This window comes from Leptopilina heterotoma, unplaced genomic scaffold, assembly GCF_015476425.1.
Source record: "Leptopilina heterotoma isolate Lh14 unplaced genomic scaffold, ASM1547642v1 Lhet_123, whole genome shotgun sequence".
Classification (NCBI taxonomy): domain Eukaryota; kingdom Metazoa; phylum Arthropoda; class Insecta; order Hymenoptera; family Figitidae; genus Leptopilina; species Leptopilina heterotoma.
The window spans coordinates 819,018-841,865 of NW_025110842.1; the positions used below are offsets into that span (position 1 = coordinate 819,018).

At 22.5% G+C, this 22,848-nt stretch overlaps 3 protein-coding genes across 3 annotated transcripts; 1 reads left to right on the forward strand and 2 right to left on the reverse strand.

Moving 5' to 3' along the window:
* The first annotated feature begins 324 nt into the window (after positions 1–324).
* LOC122512543 lies at positions 325–3,368 on the forward strand. Its single transcript, XM_043628442.1, has 3 exons — positions 325–423; positions 1,906–2,665; positions 2,911–3,368. Exons 1-3 carry the CDS (start codon positions 325–327, stop codon positions 3,366–3,368), a joined length of 1,317 nt encoding a protein of 438 aa, XP_043484377.1.
* Positions 3,369–8,704: 5,336 nt separating this feature from the next.
* Positions 8,705–12,546, reverse strand: LOC122512655. Its single transcript, XM_043628609.1, has 3 exons — positions 12,511–12,546; positions 10,103–10,496; positions 8,705–9,730 (listed from the first exon to the last, which is right to left on the reverse strand). Exon 3 carries the CDS (start codon positions 9,615–9,617, stop codon positions 8,964–8,966), a length of 654 nt encoding a protein of 217 aa, XP_043484544.1. The 5' UTR covers positions 9,618–9,730; positions 10,103–10,496; positions 12,511–12,546; the 3' UTR covers positions 8,705–8,963.
* A 1,323-nt stretch (positions 12,547–13,869) lies between these two features.
* Positions 13,870–22,229, reverse strand: LOC122512662 (non-structural maintenance of chromosomes element 4 homolog A-like). The gene is made up of 6 exons (XM_043628631.1): positions 21,819–22,229; positions 21,569–21,661; positions 20,891–21,021; positions 17,452–17,875; positions 16,478–16,599; positions 13,870–14,113 (listed from the first exon to the last, which is right to left on the reverse strand). The coding sequence occupies exons 1-6, from the start codon at positions 21,913–21,915 to the stop codon at positions 14,066–14,068; spliced, it is 915 nt and encodes a 304-aa protein (XP_043484566.1). The 5' UTR covers positions 21,916–22,229; the 3' UTR covers positions 13,870–14,065.
* Between the last annotated feature and the right edge of the window lie 619 nt (positions 22,230–22,848).

Genomic DNA, 22,848 nt, shown 5'->3' on the forward strand with positions numbered 1-22,848 from the left:
TGTATTTATTTAGTATTTTTCTTTTTTGTTAAATATTTTATTGACATTTAATAAGAAGTTGATAAAATTTTTTTTTCTATTTTTTCTTGTCTTTAGTGGGAAAGAGAAAAATTAAAATTAACTTTATTTGTTTAAAGGGAATAATAATTAGAATTAATGGGATAAATAGTGGGAGGAAATTTGAAGGAATTTAAAAATATTGTAAGAAATTTTTTTTTTAACTACAAAAAAACAAAGATCGACATTTTTTTTTTTTTGAAAGTATACAAAAAAAAAGAAAAGAAAGGAAAAAAGTATAAATTTGATATTGGAAAAAATTACAAAATGGAAAATTTCTATATTTTCTTGACGATATTTTTTACACTCGTAATTGTTGATAATAATTATAAATCAGAAGCGTCACATTTGAGTAAACCATATTTGGTAAGATATTACTTTCATTTATTTATTTCTTTATTCTTTTTTATTATTGTTATACATAATTATTATAATTCTTATTAATCTTTTTTTTTTTTAATTTTACATCAGAAGTGGATTTAATTATTGTTATTCTATTTGTTATTACACTTAATTTAATCGAATCGTGAATTTTAAAGAGAGCTTATTATTCTAATTATTAATATTCTTATTAAATTTTTTTTTTTTTTTAATTTTACATCAAAAGTGGATTTAATTATTGTTATTCTATTTATTATTACACGTAATTTAATCGAATCGTGAATTTTAAAGAGAGCTTATTATTCTAATTATTAATATTCTTATTAAATTTTTTTTTTTTTTTTTTTTAATTTTACATCAGAAGTGGATTTAATTATTGTTATTCTATTTGTTATTACACGTAATTTAATCGAATCGTGAATTTTAAAGAGAGCTTATTATTCTAATTATTAAAATTCTTATTAATCTTTTTTTTTTTTTTTAAATTTTACATCAGAAGTGGATTTAATTATTGTTATTCTATTTGTTATTACACTTAATTTAATCGAATCGTGAATTTTAAAGAGAGCTTATTATTTTAATTATTAATATTCTTATTAAATTTTTTTTTTTTTTTTTTTTTAATTTTACATTAGAAGTGGATTTAATTATTGTTATTCTATTTGTTATTACACTTAATTTAATCGAATCGTGAATTTTAAAGAGAGCTTATTATTCTAATTATTAATATTCTTATTAAATTTTTTTTTTTTTTTAATTTTACATCAGAAGTGGATTTAATTATTGTTATTCTATTTGTTATTACACTTAATTTAATCGAATCGTAAATTTTAAAGAGAGCTTATTATTCTAATTATTATAATTCTTATTAATCTTTTTTTTTTTTTTTATTTTTTATTTTATTTATTTTTTTTTTAATTTTACATCAGAAGTGGATTTAATTATTGTTATTCTATTTATTATTACACGTAATTTAATCGAATCGTAAATTTTAAAGAGAGCTTATTATTCTAATTATTAATATTCTTATTAAATTTTTTTTTTTTTTAATTTTACATCAGAAGTGGATTTAATTATTGTTATTCTATTTATTATTACACGTAATTTAATCGAATCGTAAATTTTAAAGAGAGCTTATTATTCTAATTATTAATATTCTTATTAAATTTTTTTTTTTTTTTAATTTTACATCAGAAGTGGATTTAATTATTGTTATTCTATTTATTATTACACGTAATTTAATCGAATCGTAAATTTTAAAGAGAGCTTATTATTCTAATTATTATAATTCTTATTAATCTTTTTTTTTTTTTTATTTTTTTTATTTATTTATTTTTTTTTTTAATTTTACATCAGAAGTGGATTTAATTATTGTTATTCTATTTATTATCACATTTAATTTAATCGAATCGTGAATTTTAAAAACTGAGTCAACTGTAAAATTAAAAAAAAAATTTTTTTATTCAGATACATGACATACATCGAAAGGAAGTATTGTTTAACAAAAATAATCACCTCGTCGATATAAAGTGTCACCATTTAAATAATTTAATACCAACTAATGGTCTGGTGGAGAAAAAATTTAAATTAACAGTCCATGGAAATATTGTGAATTTCAAGAGGATACCATTTAAGAATCATTGTAATGGAAGTATAGTGATTGTTGAGATATTTGCCACGGAAAAAATAATAATCGACAGAAATTTCAATGCTCGTGGTAAAAGTATTGTATTTATTGTTGCCGCACCATTATGGCATGTTATTGGTAGACGAATCATTAATTTAAATGGTTATAATGGAAGAAGACAAAAATTATTAAATGCCCACAATGGTGATGTGAGGAAAAATATAAATGGTCGTAGTGGAAAAGAAGGATTTCCAGGGGGACCCGGTGGACAATTTCAGGGTATTGCGGGTTTTATAATTAATAAGGAAAATCTTGTTGTTCGTTATAATGGCGGTCGTGGTGGTAATGGACAAAATGGTGGACACGGCGCTAGAGGACAAAGTGGAACGGAATTCAATTTGAATGTTAGTAGAATTCAGGCAAATGGCTTTGTTCCTGGTTTCAAAGTTACCGTTAAGAATGTCGAGAGAATTTATAATTATAAGAATGATAATGAGACGGCTATTTCTTATTATATCGATGAGGACGTTATTGGTAGAAGAGCAAGGATTGGGGGTAATGGCGGTAATGGCGCTCCTGGTGGAATAGGCGGTTATCCAGGTGAATAATTTTTATCCACAATTAAGAAAAATGATTTCAAATTTCTGGTTTAAAAAATTGTTTAGAAAATTGTCTTTTCAGTTTTTCAACAAATACCCTTTATACTTACCTTCTGTATAGTAGTATGTGTCTCTTGCAACTTTTATCAACCTGAAAAAAATTATATTAGGAAGAAAATCATGTAAAAAAGAATTTTAGTTTAAAAAAAAAAAAAAAGTTTGATTTCAAATTTTTGAAAATTGCAGGTTACTACTCTCTGTTTGATTTGAATAATTCCACGTGTACCGATAGAGATGTGATAAGATTTGTCGAGAATCGTCTGGGAATTCGTGGTGCTAATGGAATTGATGGTCTTGGTGGACACAGTGGACCGAATGGAACGCCTGGTAAAGACGTGTCTTTGTATTTACTGGTTAATGATGCAAAGAAAATTGAAATTTTAAAGTACACAGTATTCGAGCATGATAATTATAAAAAAGGTAGACATGGAATTGACGGTAAATACATTATTGGAAAACTACAACCTGTACGACAAATGTCATATCAAGTATTCGACACCACTGAAAGTTTATTTAAAACTTATCTAAAGTCACATATCAACGATACAAATGTTAGCGCAGATTCATGGTATCACATAATGCAGACTGCAATTCTTAGATGTTCGTTTTATCAGAATAGTAGAACCAACATTGGGATACTTTAATTTAAAAAAAAATTAGTAGCAATGATTGTAGAATTCAATTTATTGTTCTAGAGTAGGTTTAATTTTGGATAGAGTATTCGTTTTTATTGAAAGACAATGAAACTGTAGTTTAGAATATTTTTTATTATAGGAACTAATAGTTATATAAAGAATTTGAAAATAAAATATTACATCAATTCGTTTCTGGTTTATTTTCCGTGAAGTTCTTCGTTGATTAAACGGTTGGCAGATCGATAAGCAGCATCTAATTTTTCAAAAATTAACCTCAACTTTCTTCCATTTTTCGTATTGGCAAGATTAACATAAGTGAAATTTGTATATTTTTCAACAGCTTCAAAAACTTGGTAGAATCTTCGATATTTTATTGGTCTACTATGTCGCATTGAAACACCGGAATTTTTCAGACTTCTAGTAGTATAAGGATTTTCATGTGGATAATATTCAATGTTTCTCAATTGAATTGTTTTATTCGATGAATAATAGACACTTAATTGTATATCATAACCATTATTTTCCGAAAGACCTGACAATCCACAGACACCATTTTTACCCTCCTGACCAGCATTGCCATAAACAATAATTTCATTGCATGGTGTTTCGTTATAATAAAATGGAACAACCCACTCTGTGGAAATCATGGCAACACCACCTGGATCACCACCCAATCCACCAGGACCCGCTTTACCACCACGTCCACCAATTTTCGGCATTGCACCGACAATAACCTCTGATATTCCCTTTCCCAAATATGTCTCATTAGCAAGTGGTTCAACATCCTGATGAAGAATTGTATCAAAACCGTGGACAAATCCATTTCGTTCAATTTTCTTCACATCGAGATCAAAGGTTGTGCCGTCAGTGCCTTTCTCCCCATCGCCACCATTTTGTCCCCTTCCACCATTACCACCATTGACGTAGATTCGAATTTTCGATTCAGTTTCCGCTGGTTTCTGTAATTGTCCAATGCCAGCTACTCTTCCAGGTGGTAAATTGTCGGGACATACGGAATATTCGATATAGTCGTCAGTGTTAAAGTAGCAAAGGGGAAAACTGTTTTCGGCATTAATAATTTCGCCATTTTCTGATTGCCAACTGTGGGAATGTGCTAAACCGTAGAAATAACCACCGGGTCCACCTGGAAATCCTTCCTTACCATCGACACCGTGAATTGAGTTTGGATTCCTTCTTGGCAATCCACGACCTTCTCCATTCTTCCCACTGAGAATTATCTTTCGATTGCGACCGATTATCCATTGTGAAGCAGCAACAACGAGCGTTAGATCCAAACCATGTGAATCGAAATCCTGATCGAAAGTAATAGACTCAGTTGCTAATAATTCAATGATCATTGTACGTCCCACACAAAATTCCTTCTTCGGTATATCACTAAATTTAATATTTCTTCCTGCGATTGTTAATTTACTCATGAAGTGCCCTCTCTTGAGACTCTCATGTCTCTCTACATCGGTATCATAACGTAGTGTACATGTATATTGTAGAGGTATTGTTTCTGATTCACTGAAATTTGTTTCTGACCGCTTCAGTCTCTTCTGTAAAATAAGGAATTAGCATTGAAAAAGAATTCGCTTTACAGACAAATTTGCCTTAATAGAAGTATTCAAATCTAGCGGACAAAAAAAGGAATTCAGAAGTGTTTAACCCTTTAACGGGACATATATGTCCCACTTACAAAAACCGCTGTAACTTTTTTAAATATTAATATTTTTCAATCGGGTTTGACTTGATTTCTTCAGAATCGGTCAAGGTACAACAAAAAATAAAAGTAAACTATAAAAAATAATTTTTTAACGCCTGCGGGACATTAATGTCCCACTTTCAAAAACCACTGTAACTTTTTTAAATATTAATATTTTTCAATCGGGTTTGACTTGATTTTTTCAGAATCGGTCAAGGTACAACAAAAAATAAAAGTAAACTATAAAAAATAATTTTTTAACGCCTGCGGGACATTAATGTCCCACTTTCAAAAACCACTGTAACTTTTTTAAATATTAATATTTTTCAATCGGGTTTGACTTGATTTTTTCAGAATCGGTCAAGGTACAACAAAAAATAAAAGTAAATTATAAAAAATAATTTTTTAACGCCTGCGGGACATTAATGTCCCACTTACAAAAACCACTGTAACTTTTTTAAATATTAATATTTTTCAATCGGGTTTGACTTGATTTCTTCAGAATCGGTCAAGATACAACAAAAAATAAAAGTAAACTATAAAAACTAATTTTTTTACCCTTTAACGCCTGCGGGACATTAATGTCCCACTTAGAAAAACCACTGTAACTTTTTTAAATATTAATATTTTTCAATCGGGTTTGACTTGATTTCTTCAGAATCGGTCAAGATACAACAAAAAATAAAAGTAAACTATAAAAAAATTTTTTTTACCCTTTAACGCCTGCGGGACATTAATGTCCCACTTACAAAAACCACTGTAACTTTTTTAAATATTAATATTTTTCAATCGGGTTTGACTTGATTTCTTCAGAATCGGTCAAGGTACAAAAGAAAAAATAAAATTTAACTATGAGAAAATAATAAAAATTTCTCTCAGAAATTTAATTATTTAAATTAAGAATTTGCATAAAATTAGTCGAAAGAAATCATTAAATTAAATTTAAAAATTGTAAATTGTAAACTGTAAATTGTAAATATATTAATTATATTAATAATATAATAAAATATAATATTATAAGTGTTATTAAAAAAAATACAAACAAATAAATTATTTAATTGTACAGAAATTTTGTTACCAGTGTGGTTTCCAATTCTTCTTGACTATACAATGTGCAATAAATTATTGGCAGCAATGTAGCAATTAAAGGAAAATTTTTCAGATTCATGTTTCTAAAATGAAAACTTGAAGTATTTAAAATTTACATTTAATAACTTTAGTTTAGTAGTTTTTATTAGTAGTTTTTTTTTACTAATTTAATTTTGAAACTGAATTAAAAATTAGAGATACAAAAAGGTGTAATAAAATATGTGTTTTTTTCTACAAAATTAAAGAGTGATGAAAATTAATAAATTATGAAAAAATTGGAGAGAAAAACTTTTTTTCTTTTAATTTATATTTTAAAAATGTTTCGTTCTTTGATAAAGTTTACTTAATTGTTAAGTATGTTATACATGTTGATACAATTGTATTGTGTTGCAATGCTTCACAAAACTTTTAATTTCATCACTACTTTAAAAGAATATTGTTTAAATAAAGTAAAACTAAAATAGAAAATTAAATAACACTTTGCATATTTTGTACTTTTTTTAATATTTACTATTTTTAAAAACAATATTGCCCAAGTGTAAAGTTATCAATGTCAAATTATGACCTAATTTTGAATACACGTAGTGTTTCTATTTAAATATTTTATATTTTCAATGAATGACTGGAAAATATTTTTTTGTCAATAATTTCGTCAAATTCATCAGTTTTCTTTTATTTTTTTTCAAACTAGTTCAATTTTTTTTAAGGTTAAATTTTATTTCTAGCTGATTCATTTTTCTTCAAAATTGATTCAACTTTCCTCAAAAGTTCAATTTTCTTCAAAATTGGTTCAATTTTTCTTCGAAGTAGTTCAATTTTCTCCAAAATGGTTCAATTTTCCTTTAAAGTAGTTCAATTTTCTCCAAAATGGTTCAATTTTACTCAGAAGTTCAATTTTTTCCAAATGGTTTATTTTCTTAAGGTCCAATTCTATTAAAAACTGGATCAATTTTCTTCAAAATTGGTTCAAATTTACTTAAAAGTTCAATTTTCTTCAAAACTTGTTCAATTTTCTCTAAAATTAGTTCAATTCTTTCCAACATGAAATTTTATTTCAAACTGGTTCAAATTTCCTCTAAAGTTTAATTTTCCTTCGAAGTAGTTTAATTTAATTCTTGAATGGTTCAATTTTACTCAAAAGTTCAATTTTTCTCAATATGATTCATTTTTTAAGGTTAAATTTTTAACAAGGTACAATTTTATTTCAAACTGGTTTAATTTTCTCCACAATTGGTTCAATTTTACTCAAAAGTTCAATTTTTTCCAAACTGGTTCAATTTTTTCCAATATTGGTTCAATTTCAATGAAAAGTTAAATTTTATTTCAAACTGGTTCAACTTTCCTCAAAAGTTCAATTTTCCTTGGAAGTGGTTCAATTTAATCCAAAATGGTTCAATTTTACTCAGAAGTTCAATTTTTCTCAAAAGTTCAATTTTTTCCAATATTTGTTCAATTTTAATCAAAAGTTGATTTTATTGCAAACTGGTTCAGCTTTCCTCAAAAGTTCAATTTTCCTTCGAAGTGGTTCAATTTTATTCAGAAGTTCAATTTTTCTCAATCTGGTTCAATTTTTTAATGTTGAATTTTTACCAACGTACAATTTTATTTCAAACTGGTTCAATTATCCCCAAAATTGATTCAATATTACTCAAAAGTTCAATTTTCTCTAAAATTGGTTCAATTTTACTCAAAAGTTCAATTTTTTCCAATGTTGGTTCAATTTTAAACAAAAGTTGAATTTTATTTCAACCTGGTTCAACTTTCTTCAACAGTTTAATTTTCCTTCAAAGTGATTCAATTTAATCAAAAATGGTTCAATTTTACTCAGAAGTTCAATTTTTTCCCAGGTTTTATTTTTTTCATTGTTCTATTTTTTTCCAAACTTATTTTTTAATTTTTTTATAAAAATATATCTTTATCATCAAAATTTTTTTTAAATTCACATTTTTAAGTTAATAATCAAAAACATTTTTTAATTTAGTCAGAATTGAAAAAAATTTGATTCTGTTCTTAAAATTTCATGAACGTAATTTTTTTAATAAAAATTATTTAGTTTATTAATTTTATTTATTTCATTGATTTATTTATTTTTTTAATATTAATTATTTAATTTTAATATGAAATATTTAGTTAACGAAAATTATTCTTTCTAATTAATTGATAGTAAGAGAAAAAGTTAATAATAATAATAATAATAATAATAATAATAATAATAATAATAATAATAATAAATAAATAAATGAATTATTAATTAATTAATTAATTTTACTAATTAATAATTAATAAAAAAGAGGAAAAAAAATCTTTTTTTTTCATTTTGGATATTAAATGATAGACATATGGTTTAGAAATTATTATATTTGTTTATTAAGAATTATTTAATTAGTAAACATTTGTTATTATAATATACGAATTACTATGTATACTAATTGCAAGTTAATTATACTAATTATTATTAATAATAATTAGTTATTAGTTTTTTTTATTATAGTTATAATAAAAATTAGTTTTTACACTAAACATTATTTATTAGACAAGTTATTATAATCAGTATAATACTAATGGAGTCATTCATAAAGTTCCATAAAGGTCAGTGTGAACGCAGCTTAAGTGTCGCATTTGGGACTTTACCCTATTTTATACATTAACGCCATACTTTCTACTAATTGTAGCAGGTACCTTAAAACCCCCACCCTTCCTCCTTCGCCTAGAAAGTACTTTTAAGCAATTTATGAAAATGATTAATTAGTCAAAATTTAATGATATAATAAATTGTCTAAAATTTATTCAGTTTAATAAATAAATAAATATCACTCAATCAACGACAACATACATGAAATATTATTAATAAGTCGATTAACATTCGGTATAACTTTATGCAATGTTTCAATATTCTTACTCATTTCAACATTTGTCTTTAGAAAATCATGAAAGCGATCGATTGTATAGAGGAAATTTTGCCAATGTGGATGCTCATGGGGTTTTCTCTCGCCCTTGGTTGACTTTCCATTCATTCCATTTTGTCCATCCAATAATTCCTGTTGCTCGTGATATTCCTTATTTCTAATTAAAACATCATCGCCTTGAGTGAAATAGAGCTCGAGAATAATATCACTTCCTGGATAGCCAGCCACCCCACCCCTTCCACCTATTCCATCGCGGCCATTACGTCCGGGACTCACTTCACGGAATATTGACTTTCTCTCGCAATTTTGAATTTTTAAATCGAGAAATGCATAGACACCGGGAAATCCCCCTTGCCCACCGACACCGCCATTACCACCGTCGCCGCCATTTGTCCCCTTAAGGCCAAGAACGACTTCCTGCGTTCCATTGCCCAAGAATAATTCATTATTCGATGGATGAATAATGCGGCGTAAAATCACATCGTGACCTTCAATATCGCCATTGCGTTTGATTTTGTCCTTCGATAAATCAAATGTTGTGCCTGTGATGCCGGACATTCCGTGGCCGCCATTTTGTCCGGGTCCGCCATTACCACCTTGAACTCTCACAGTTAGGTGGTCAAAGTTGATAACATCGTTAGCGATTCCGTAAAAATATGCGCCGGGACCGCCTGGAAATTTGAGAAAAATGGTTATTTTTAAGTTCAACTTCTTTTACGGTCGTGAGATATTTTGAATTTTTGAAAATAAACGTCGGATTCGTAATCAGCGACCCCAAAAACCCCCGAGTAATTAATATCAGCCGAATCTTGACGATTTTCGAAAATTCGTCCGCCATATTGGATCCGCCATTTTGAATTTCGAAAAACTGACTTCGAATTCGTAATCAGCGACCCCAAAAACCCCCGAGTAATTATTATCGGCCGAATCTAGACGAATTTAAAAATTCGTCCGCCATATTGGATCCGCCATTTTGAATTTATAGAAACTGACTTCGGATTCGTAATCAGTGATCCCAAAATCCCCCTAGTAACAAATCTCACCTGGAATTCCAGCCAAGCCATTATTGCCATTTCTATTTCCATTTGGATTTCCATTGTAGGCATTTTGCCGTTCATGTGAACCACCATCGCGACCCCTCAAATTAATTCTTCGTTCATCAATAACCTCTATTACTGGCGCTGCTACAATAAATGTTATATCCTCACCCAATGAATTATAATCATCGTCAATGATAATTTTATCAGTGGCAAAAATTTCAATTACAACCACGTGACCACCGCAAATTGAATCGTTTGATGGTAAATCAGTGAAACGAACAATTGGACCATAAACTTGTAATTTATGTAGAAAGGAATTTCTCTTTATACTCTCTTGTACCAGTAAATCGTGATTGTCTAATATTGAGCATTCTATTTTGACATCGCTGCTGGATTCCTAAAATTATTAATATTATTATTATTTTATTACTTTTCCTTTATTTATTATTATTAATTAATATTATTTACTATTTTTACTATTGTTTTCATAATATTTCTGAATAAAATTGTGGAAGTACACTGTAAAAAAATCTGGTGTAAAATAACACAAAACTTGTAATTTCACACATCAAAATTATAGGTTGTACGTAGTAAATTTATTTCGTTCCAAAAGTAGTTTTACTATTTTTAATAATTTTACATTATACGACTATGTAATTTAATAGTTTTGTGTAAATTTACTACGTCCGACGTAGGAAAATTTGATCACTATGTCCGACGTGGTATTTTTACATTGCGTGTATTTCTACACTTTGATGTAATATTACGTCGCACGAACTGTACAATTACATGGCGAATGTAATTTTCTTATTCCTTTAAGATTTTCGAAAAATTTTCAAGTTTTTATAAATAACTCTAAAAAAGTGTATATAATGTACATTTATAGAAAGTATATGCTAATTTATAAGTAAATAATAATATAACAAAAAGTTTTGGGCTATATTTCATAAATACAAAAAGTTACGACTGAAAATATTATTTCAAAAAATATTTGCAGGTTATGTAGATTACAGTCGGCGTGTAAAAATACCACGTCGGACATAGTGACCAAACTTTCCAACGTCGGACATAGTAAATTTACAGCAGATTTTTTTACAGTGTATATAGCTTAAACTTTTTTTTTCTTTTGCAATTTATGTAGTTTATGAATGAGCCTTAATATTAAAGAATTTGACAAAAGCGTCACTTTTTTTTCTTAACTTCCCAACCTTGATAATTGAAATTTTCAAAAATTGATTCAACAAGGTTGGGAAATTGCTTAAAAAATTTTTAAAAATTTCATTCAAGGTTGGGTAGTTGTTAAAAAACAAAAAATAGCGCATTTTTCAAATTACCGGAAATTAAATATAAACCTCAGACTAATAGTAATTAAACAAAACAATTAATTAAAAATAAGTAAAATTAATTAAGAAATTGATGCCAATTTAATTCATTTTAATTTACTATCTATTGATAAGTATAAATAAAATAATTTTAAAAAATTCATATTAATTAAAGTAATTAATAAAAAAAGATAAATTAATTAAAAAAATAATTTGTGGATTAATTAATTTAATTAATTTATAAGTAATTAATTAAAGTAATTATTTAAAAAAAGGATAAATTAATTAATAAATAATTTGTGAATTAATTAATTTAATAAATAATTAATAATCTGTTTAATATTAGTTAATAATAAATTTAATAATTTCTTATAAATAATTAAATTATTTTTAATTACAATTAATTTTGAAAAAAATTAGTAATTAATACATTTTATTTAATAATTTTTTTTAATAATTAAATTATTAGAAAAAATAATTAATTAAATGAATTATTAATTTTTAAAATGAATTAATTAACACTTAATTTAAATTAATTTAAATATTGTAATGTAATCTATTGAAAAGAATTGAATTTCTTAAAAGAATTTTTGTATAATTTAAAAAAAAAAAATTTTTTTGAAGAATTTTGATTGAAAATTATAATTTTATTATTTTTCTGTATGTATTTGAATGTTTGGAAATTTGTGTTTGAAAATATTGAAAAAATAAAATTGAATTTCAAAAAAATTACAATGCAAAAATTCTGGGAATTATTTTTTTCAAAAATATTTTAATTTAATTTTTAGAAGCTAATTTTCATTAATTATCATTTTGAAATTTACATTTAAAGATTTTTTATTAAAATTTTTGAGAAATCAATTATTTTCAAAAATTTTGCAATTAAAATTCTTTAAAAGTTGATTTTCAAAAATTTTTTATAAAACACTTTTCAAAAAAATCAATTATTTTTCATTAAATTTTTATAAAAAATTTGAAATATTGAAACTCTTTTTAATTGAAAAATTTCGAAAATTTAATTAGAAGAATTTAAATAATCATTTTCTAGCAAACTAAATTTTTTTTTCAAAAAATAATTTTTATACTCACATCATTTTGAACTGCGATTGTTTTTATAAAAATGCAACAAACAATTGCAAAGAAATATAAATTAAAATTTCTCGCCATTATAATTTATCAAATACTTTTGAAAATTTTTTTTTCAATTTAATTTTTATCAGTTTTTTTCAGTTTCTTTCAATTTAATTTTTTTTTTTCAGTTTCTTTCAATTTAAATTTTTAGTAAAATAAATTTTTTCCGAAAATTTGTAAAAATATGAAGAAAAATTTTCTTTTCCTTTGCGGGTGATTTTAATTTTAACACCTAAAAGAGTAAACGAATTTTTTTTTTCCCAACCAACTTTTTAAGACGATAAAAATTATTATAATTTATTTCTTTTATATTTACACGTGAAAAAAAAATTAAAGAATAATAATAATTATTATAGTTCGATAAGAGATTAAAATAAATGTTAATATTTAATATATACTTTTCTATTGTAATATAAACGAAATATTTCTTAAGATACTTGAAAATAGAATTTAATTTAATTTTTATATGGGTTAAAATTTGAATAGAACAATTTTAATAATTTAATATATTATTGCGTAATGTATGCGAGTTGAGAAATTTTTAACTGTCGAAATTTCTAATGTTTATTCACGTGGACTCTAAAATTAATATCTAAAAAAAATTTTTTTAAAAACAAAAATTTATTATTTTTTCTTTGGAAATTTAATTCCAAAGCAGTTAATTATAATTATAATTTTTTCTTATTATAATTAATTAATTATTATTTTTTTTAATTAATTAAGTAATTATTACTTTTCTCATTATAATTAATTAATTAATTAATTATTATTCTTATTATAATTAATTAGTCAATTATTATAATTAATTAATTATTACTTTTCTTATTAGAATTAATTATTATGATTATAATTTTTTTTCAAACTGGAGAAAAGCGGTTTTTTTGTTCTATAAAAAATTCAAATAGAAAAAAAGAATTTATATTCAGATGTAAACACGATAATTATTGTAATTATAATTTAATATTATAAATATATTTTCTTTTCGACAAGAATTTTTTTTTACTAATTTCAGAAAGAAATCATTTTTTTGTTGAGAAAATATTTTTAATTATTGTCATATTTTGTTTTCTTAAAACAAAAGTTTGGCTCTTTTTTCTAATTAAAATATACATTTCTTTTTCTATAACATAATTTTTGTTCTCTTCTTTTTAATATATAAATAAAACATATTTTGTTTTTCGCTTTTTTTTCTACTTAAAATAATAATTTGATAATATTTTATAGAAAATAGTTTTGTATTATTATTTTTTTTTTAATACTTTTTTTTGCCTTTTTAATTAAATCTGTTCAACATTTTAGACTTTGAATATATTTTAAAAATAAAAACGAAGTCATTTTGAAATAAAAACAAAAGAGAAGATAAAATTTCACAACAGTTTTAACACTGATAAAATAAATACTGTTTTTGTTTCTTTTAAACTAATACTTAATGGTATGTAATTTAAAATTGTAGAAGAAAATTTGTCAATTGCGATGAAATTAATGAGATGAAGCAAACTTTTTCCTTTTGGCTTTAGAATGCGATCATTGGTCTTTGAATATTGTAGAAGTTCAACAGAATCTGAAAATTAAAGAAAAAAAGGTTTTTTTTAAGTCTAAGGAATGAATAAGCATGTTTTTTTTAACAATTGAATACAAAAATATTTTTTTAAAGAAATAATTAAACGATTATTTTTATGTAATTATTTATCAACTATTTTTGTAATTATTTATTAACTATTTTTGTAATTATCTATTAACTATTTTTTTAATTGTCTATTAACTATTTTTTCAATTATCTATTAACTATTTTTTTTTAAATTTAATTATTAGAACAATTTTTATATTTTTGATTATTTGAAAAAATAAATTTTTTATCAGTTTAAAATAATATTTTGTCAATCAGATGATTAAAAAATTATTTTTTCAAATATTTTCCCAAAAAAAACTATTTCTTTAAACAGTTGATTAAACAAAATAATATTTTTAATCAGTTTACAAAATTATTCTTCAAATCTGTCGATTAAAAAATTATTTTTTCAAACAATTAAAAAACTATTTTTTTTAAGGGCATTTGAACCTTGATGACGTTACACTTTGTGCAAAGCATGTGTGACGTCATCAAGGTTCAAATGCCCTTAACCAAAAGAAAAACTATTTTTTTAAACAGTTGATTAAGCAAAATAATTCGATTTATTACTTTATTTAAAATAAATTTGACTATTTTCAAGAATTTTAATATAAATTCAATTATTTTCAATAAAAATTTTAATGAAATTTTTTTTAAAGAATTATTATTTTTAAAAATTTTAAATAAAATACCTTTAAAACAATTCAATTATTTTTGTGAATTTGTAAAATCCTCTGCAAGAATTTAATTATTTTCATAAATAATAAAAAAATTCTTTGCAAGAATTAAATTATTTTTACAAATAATAAAGTTCTTTGCAAAGAATAAAATTTTTTCCACATTTTTAATAAAATTTTTCGAAGGAATTCAATTATTTAAAAAAATGCTTATAAATTCTTTAAAAATTCAATTATTTTTATCGATAATAAAATTTTTCTCAGGAAATTCAATTATTTTTATAAATAATAAAATTCTTCTCAGGAATTCAATTATTTTCATTTAAATTAATAAAATTCTTCGAAAAATTCATTTATGTTTAATTCTTTTTTTTAATTCAATTTCTTTCTCTCCCAGAAAAAAAAAATTGAAAATATTCGAAGAAATATTTTTTTCACAAAAAGATTCAATTATTTTTTGAAATTTTTAATAAAATTTTTCTAAAGAATTCAATTATTTTCTATAATTTTAATAAATTCCTCTCAGGAATTGAATTATTTTCATAAATATTATAAAATTCTTCTAAGAAATTCAATTATTTTCATAAATAATATAAATTCTTCGAAAAAATTTAATTATTTTCAATTTAAATGATAAAAAAACTTTGCAAAAATTCAATTATTTTCATAAATAATCAAATTCTTTGAAAAAATTCAATTATTGAAAAAAATTTGGATAAAATTCTTGAAATGAATTCAATTATTATCAAATTTTTTTTCTAAATACTTAACAAGAATTCAATGATTTTCAGTAAATAAAAAATTTAATTATTTCTGAAAATAATTGAATTCCTGAATAGAATTTTATTAAAATTTTGTTAAATAATTGAATCACAGCGAAAAAATTATTTCTACAAATAATCAAATTTTTGTAAAATTTAAAAAAATATGTGAATTTTTTAGAAGAATTTTATTAAAATTGTACTTAAAATAATTGAATTCCTTGGGAAAAATTTAACTGTTTATTGATATAATTGAATTCTTACGAAGAATTTAAAAATAATTTAATTTTCCCTATGAATTCAATTAAAATTCTATTTAAAATAATTTAATTCGAGCGAAAATTTTATTAATTTATGAAAATAATTTAATTCTTGAATTTGAATTTTATTAAAAGTTTTTTAAATAATTGAACTCATGTGAAAAATTCAATTATTATTTTTTTTTTTTGAAATAATTGAATTTTCTCGGAGAATTTTTACAAGATTTTTAAAAATAATTGAAATTTTTGAAGAAATCAATTTAAAAATGGAATTGAAAATAACTGAAATCCTGATAAGAATTTTATTATTTATATAAAAATAATTTAATTTTTTTACGAAGATTTTTATTATTTAAAAATTGACTTTTTTGCAAAGAATTTTATTATACAATTATTTTTAAATATTATTTTATTTTTTTTATTATTCATTAATTTTTAGATTTTTAATTATTTAAAAAGAAAAAATATTTAAAAAGTTAGGAAACAAAAAAAGCAAACGTAATATAAACAGATTTTATTGAATTGAGAGAATAATTGATAATCTATTTAATTACTTATTTAAAAAAATATTTTTTTTTTACGTTTGTTAGTGAAAATTAAATATTTATTGCCATTTACCTGCCACTGATCGTGAGTTAATGAAAGAATATTCTGTATAGATTTTTTCTTTCCCGAACTTTTGGCCTGAGACAATAATTCCTTCGACGCCAAAATAACTTGCAACGATCCATTATTTTCATCTGTAAAAATTAATTATCAATTTTTTAATTGTTTAACTTAGAAATTTCAAAGAAAAACGACTTTGAAAATGAAAAAAAGTATAGAAATTTAGAAAATAGGGAAAAATAAAGTATTCAAGAGCAAAATAAAACAAAAAGTACTAAAATATTTGAAAAGTAAAATACGAACAAAATATTGAAAATAAAACAAAATTCAAATAAAATAGGAAAATATTAAAACAAATACGAAAAAAATATTGAAAATAAAACAAAATTCAAATAAAATAGGAAAATATTAAAACAAATACGAAAAGAAATATTGAAAATAAAAATAAAATTCAAATAAAATAGGAAAATATTTTTAAAAAAAAGATACAAAAGAAAATTTTGAAAATAAAAATAAAATTCATATAAAATACGAAAATATTAAAAAAAAGACACGAAAAAAAATTGAAAATAAAAAAAAAATTCAAATAAAATACGAAAATATTTTTAAAAAAAAGATACGAAAAAAAATATTGAAAATAAAAATGAAATTCAAATAAAATAGGAAAATATGGTTAAAAAAAAGATGCAAAAGAAAATTCTGAAAATAGAACAAAATTCAAATAAAATAGGAAAATATTTTTAAAAAATACGAAAAGAAATATGAAAAATAAAAAAACAAAATTCAAATAAAATACGAAAGTATTAAAAAGAAATACAGAAAAATAATATTGAAAAAGATACGAAAATATAAAAAATAATACATACTGGAAAAAAAATATTAAAAATAAAAAAAAAATAAAATTCAAATAAAATACGAATTAAATATCAAAGAAAAAATAAAATGAAAAAAAAAATTGAAAAGAAAAAAATTAAAAAATACTTTACCTCTGAACAATTTAATGTATCCATCGCGAACAAGAAATGCGACGTGTAAAATATTCTCAATTGTCTTGCCATAATCAAGGGGATTGAGAATTAATTGAAAATAATCGAGTGAACTTTGATTTGCATTAAAATGCTGTGCAATTAATTTGCGAATTTTTTGCACAATCATTGATGCCTCCTCAGTTTCATTTTCATTTATTGTTTTTTGCTTCTCGGGGCGTTTCACTTGCGCTAGGGGTCCGCGTTTTTGTTGCGTCAATTTACGTTGAATTTGCTTTTTTGGCAATGGATCCAAGGCGCCTGATAAATTTGAGAAAAACGCCGTTTTCTTGAACAATGGCAATATTTCAAATTCAATTGCCGACCACATTATCGTTTCACCTTGACTTGTTAATTCATTCATTTGATCTTGCACATAGTCCATCTGAGGAATTTTTTTTTTTTTTTTTTTTTGTAAAATCAAAATTATTTATAATAACTAATGAAATTATTCATAAATAAATAAATATTTTAATTAATAATTCATTATTTTAAGTAAAAAAAAATATTATTTATTTCTATTTTTTCATAAATTCTTTTTCTTTTTTCTGTAAAACATAATTATATTTCTTAGAAATATTTTATTCTTCATTAGGAAAATAATTAAATTTTTGTAGAGAATTTTTTTTAAAAAATGTTTGAAAATAATTGAATTGCTTCGATGAATTTTATTATTTATATGCAAATAATTGAATTCTCGAAAAGAATTTTATTATTTATCAAAATAATTGAATTTTTTCGAAAAATTTATTAGAATTTTAGAAAATAATTGAAAAATTTTATTAAAGATTGAAAAAAATTTTAAAAAAATTGAATTCTTAAGAAGATTTTATTATTTTTAAAAATAATTGATTTTTTGCAAAGAATTTTATCACAGAATTTGAAAATAATTTTGATAGTAATTGAATTTTATGAGGAATTCAATTATTTTCAGAAAATAATGGAATTTTTGATCAAATTCAATTCTTTTAAATACAATTTTCATTGAATTCTAGGGAAAATTAAATTATTTTTAAATTCTTCGTAAAAATTCAATTAGATCTATAAACAGTTAAATTTTTCCCAAGGAATTCAATTATTTTAAATACAATCTTAATAAAATTCTTTTCAAAAATTCACATATTTTTTTAAATTTTACAAAAATTTGATTATTTGTAGAAATAATTTATTCGATGTGATTCAATTATTTAACAAATTTTAAATAAAATTCTATTCAGAAATTCAATTATTTTCAGAAATAATTAAATTGTCGATGTACTCAAAATCATTAAATTCTTGTAAAGTATTTATAAAAACATTTGAAAATAATTGAATTCATTTCAAGAATTTTTTCAACATTTTTTTCAATAATTGAATTCATTCGAAGAATGTTTTTATTTATTAGGAAAATAATTGAATTTTTGCAAAGAATTTTATCACGGAATTTGAAAATAATTGCATTTTTTCGAGGAATTTTATTAATTTATAAAAATAATTCAATTCCTGAGAAGAATTTATTAAAATTTTAATTGAAAATAATTGAAGAAAAGAAAAAATATTTCTTTGAATATTTTCAATTTTTTTTTTTTGCGAGAAAAAAAGAATTAAAAAATGAAAAGAATTTGAAAATAATTGAATTTTTTCGAAGAATTTTATTGTTTATTAAAATAATTGAATTCCTGAGAAAAATTTAATAATTTATGAAAATAATTCAATTACTGAGAAGAATTTGTTAAAATTTTATAAAATAATTGAATTCTTTTGAAAAATTTTATTAAAAATTTCAAAAAATAATTAAATCTTTTCGTGAAAAAAATATTTCTTTAAAAATTTTCATTTTTATTTTTTTTGCAAGAAAAAAATAGAATTAAAAAAAGAAAAGAATTGAAAATAATTAAATTTATTGAGAAGAATTTTATTATTTATAAAAATAATTGAATTTTTCGAATAATTTTATTATTTATTAAAATAATTGAATTGTTTCCAAGAATTTATCGGAATTTTAGAAAATAATTGAATTCTTTCGAAAAATTTTATTAAAAATTGAAAAAAATAGAATTCTTGAGAAGATTTTATAATTTTTAAAAATAATTGAATTTTTTCGAAGAATGTTTTTATTTATCAGTAAAATAATTGAATTTTTGCAAAGAATTTTATTAAAGACTTTGAAAATAATTGAATTTCTGAGAATAATTTTATAATATTTATTAAAATAATTGAATTTTTGCAAAGTATTTTATCACAGAATTTGAAAATAATTGAACTGTTTCGAGGAATTTATTAGAATTTTTGAAAAATGTTATTAAAAATTCGAAAAAATTGAATTCTTGGAAAGAATTTTATTATTTGTAAAAATAATTGAATTTTTTAAAAGAATTTTTAAGAATTTTAGAAAATAATTGAAATTTTTCGAAGAATTTTATTAAACATTGGAAAAAAATAGAATTCTTGAGAAGATTTTATTATTTTTAGGAATAATTGAATTTTTGAAAAGAATTTTATCACAGAATTTGGAAATTATTGAATTTTTTCGAAGAATTTTATTATTTATTAAAATAATTGAATTCCTGAAAAGATTTTATTATTATTAAAAATAATTGAATTTTTGCAAAATATTTTATCACAAAATTTGAAAATAATTGAACTGTTTCGAAGAATTTATTAGAATTTTTGAAAAATGTTATTAAAAATTCGAAAAAATTGAATTCTTGGAAACAATTTTATTATTTGTAAAAATAATTGAATTTTTTAAAAGAAATTTTAAGAATTTTAGAAAATAATTGAAATTTTTCGAAGAATTTTATTAAACATTGGAAAAAAATAGAATTCTTGAGAAGATTTTATTATTTTTAGAAATAATTGAATTTTTGAAAAGAATTTTATCACAGAATTTGGAAATTATTGAATTTTTTCGAAGAATTTTATTATTTATTAAAATAATTGAATTCCTGAAAAGATTTTATTATTATTAAAAATAATTGAATTTTTGCAAAGAATTTTATCACAGAATTTGAAAATAATTGAATTTTTGAAAATTTATAAAAGAATTTTTAATAATTTTAGAAAATAATTGAATTCTTTTGAAAAACTTTTTAAAAATTTCAAAAAATTATTAAATCCTGAGAATTCCTGAGAAGGATTTTATTATTTATAAAAATAATTGAACTGCTTCGAAGAATTTATTAGAATTTTAGAAAATAATTGAATTTTTTCAAAGAATTTTTAAGAATTTTTAGAAAATAATTGAATATTCTTTTGAAAAACTTTTTATAAATTTCAAAAAATAATTGAATCCTTGCGTGAAAAATATTTCTATTGAATATTTTCAATATTTTTTTCTCTTTGGCAAAAATAAACTTAAAAAAAATGAAAAAGAAAAAGAAAAATTGAATTAACGAAAAACAATAAAAATTATATTTACAAAAAATTCCGCATATTCATTGACGTTGTATGAATTAAAGTCTTTTCTCAGTGAATTTGTGCATTGTCGAATTACACTCGATGACGATCTCATTACTTCAGAATCCAAAACGACTTCATCTTGATTTTCAACTAGAGGAAAACAAATTTTAAGAATTTTTAATTAAAATTTTCATTTCAAAAGAAGAAAATTCGGTAAAAGAAAAAACATTTTCCTTAATTTTTAATAATTAAAATTACTAAAATTAGTTAATTAAATAGATAAAATTAATTACCGAAATATGTATTATAAATAAATAAATAAGGTCCTTAAAAATAAATTAAAATATAAATAAATAAATAAATAAAAATTAAATATATAAATTAAATTTAATTAAAAAAAGCCGATTCTGTAAAAGAAAAAATCTAATTTAATTAAATACATAAATTAATTTCTTTTTAAATTTAAAAGTTAGAATTTTAATTCAATTAAATTAATTTAATTAATTAAATATTAATTTTCATTTAAAATTTTTTAAATTAAATTTAAATTTAAAAATTTTTCTTTTTTAAATCTGCTTTTTTTAAACGAATCGCTTTTAAAAATTAAATATAAAGAGTTAATTAATAAAATATAAATTCAATTAAATATAAAAATTAAATGAAATTATTATCAATTAATTATATTTGAAAAAAATACCTTTCTCATCCAGGGACAATTGTTGATTAACAATTTCCATCGTGTGCATAACATTATCCAATTCAATTGGCGTGTTTCTATTAACATTTTCCTCTGGAAAAAAAATCAGACGAAAAAAAAATACAAACTATTTTCCTTCTTGAAATGAGAACAAATTATTGTTGTTTTTTTTCAGTGAACTGAATCATCGCAAAAAAAAAAAGTAAATTTTCATGAGAGAGAAGAAATAAAAAATACGAAAAATACTTACGAAGTAATTGCGTTGAATTGAGTGCTTTATACAAAATATCCTTACGAACACCCTTACAATCACGCATTGACATTGAAAGCTGTGACCGCTGTGACATTTTTCTTTTTCCTTGTTATTTCTAGTCCACGGACAATAATTTTCGAAACACAAAAAAGAGACAAAAACAATGTTTATTTACTTTTTGAAAACAAGAAAAAACTTTCTTTTTAGAAACAGAAAAAAGACTTTTTCTTTAAACACACAAAAGAATTGAGAAAAATATAGAAACAGAAGTAAGGATTTCACTTTTGAGGTGGAACAAGAGGGGGAAAAATGTAAACAAATGTAAATTTAACAATTAACAAACGAAACAAAAACAAGTGAGAAAACGCCGGTTAGAGCCGGTTCAGAGAGTGAGAATTTTTGTACAGTTTCGTAAGTCATGAAAAAGTCAGTATCAAGATAGTCAACGTTGATTTCTTGAAAGCTCCAAGGGAGTTATTAGCAACCCAACCCTGACATTACTTTTTCCGATTAAGGTCAACGCACAATGGTTCGCGTACGAAAAACGCGTTTGGCCTTTAGGCTGTATTCACAGTCTTTGCGTCCGAAGTCCGAACGCAAACATATTAATAAAGCTTATCTTTTCTCGATATATTTGCTAGTTCGGTTCATATTTCCGAGAAGTGACGTCAAACAGCTGGAGGAATAACCGTTAAAAATACACCACAATGCGCAGTGAGTATTTTAATACAAAAAAACAAACAATTTCCCTCGTTTTTCTCTCTTTTCCCATCTCCGTGAAAACTTTTGACGAATTTTTCCATTTCACTTCTCCCGCAATCACAATAACAATTTTTATACACGTACTTTTTTCCACTGCTTTTTTTTTTAAATCCCAATTTTGTTTCTGTTCACCAAGATGTATTTTTCTACCATATATTTCGTTATTCGCTAACATTAAGGTTAACTTTAATTGTTTTTTTGACAATGTAATTTTTTTCTATTCTTTTATTTTTGTTTTTTTGGTTTCGTCTTATTGTGATATTCG

What these genes read in the sequence shown, in the direction of transcription:
- LOC122512655 (XM_043628609.1), bottom strand. Translation starts at nt 9,617, where the DNA reads ATGTCCGGCATCACAGGCACAACATTTGATTTATCGAAGGACAAAATC.
- LOC122512543 (XM_043628442.1), top strand. Translation starts at nt 325, where the DNA reads ATGGAAAATTTCTATATTTTCTTGACGATATTTTTTACACTCGTAATT. An exon ending in ATTTGAGTAAACCATATTTG is followed by an intron (nt 424 to 1,905) that starts GTAAGATATTAC and finishes TTTTTTATTCAG; the next exon opens with ATACATGACATACATCGAAA. An exon ending in TGGAATAGGCGGTTATCCAG is followed by an intron (nt 2,666 to 2,910) that starts GTGAATAATTTT and finishes TGAAAATTGCAG; the next exon opens with GTTACTACTCTCTGTTTGAT.
- LOC122512662 (XM_043628631.1), bottom strand. Translation starts at nt 21,915, where the DNA reads ATGTCACAGCGGTCACAGCTTTCAATGTCAATGCGTGATTGTAAGGGT. An exon ending in CAATTCAACGCAATTACTTC is followed by an intron (nt 21,662 to 21,818) that starts GTAAGTATTTTT and finishes TTTTTTTTCCAG; the next exon opens with AGGAAAATGTTAATAGAAAC. An exon ending in ATACATTAAATTGTTCAGAG is followed by an intron (nt 16,600 to 17,451) that starts GTAAAGTATTTT and finishes TAATTTTTACAG; the next exon opens with ATGAAAATAATGGATCGTTG.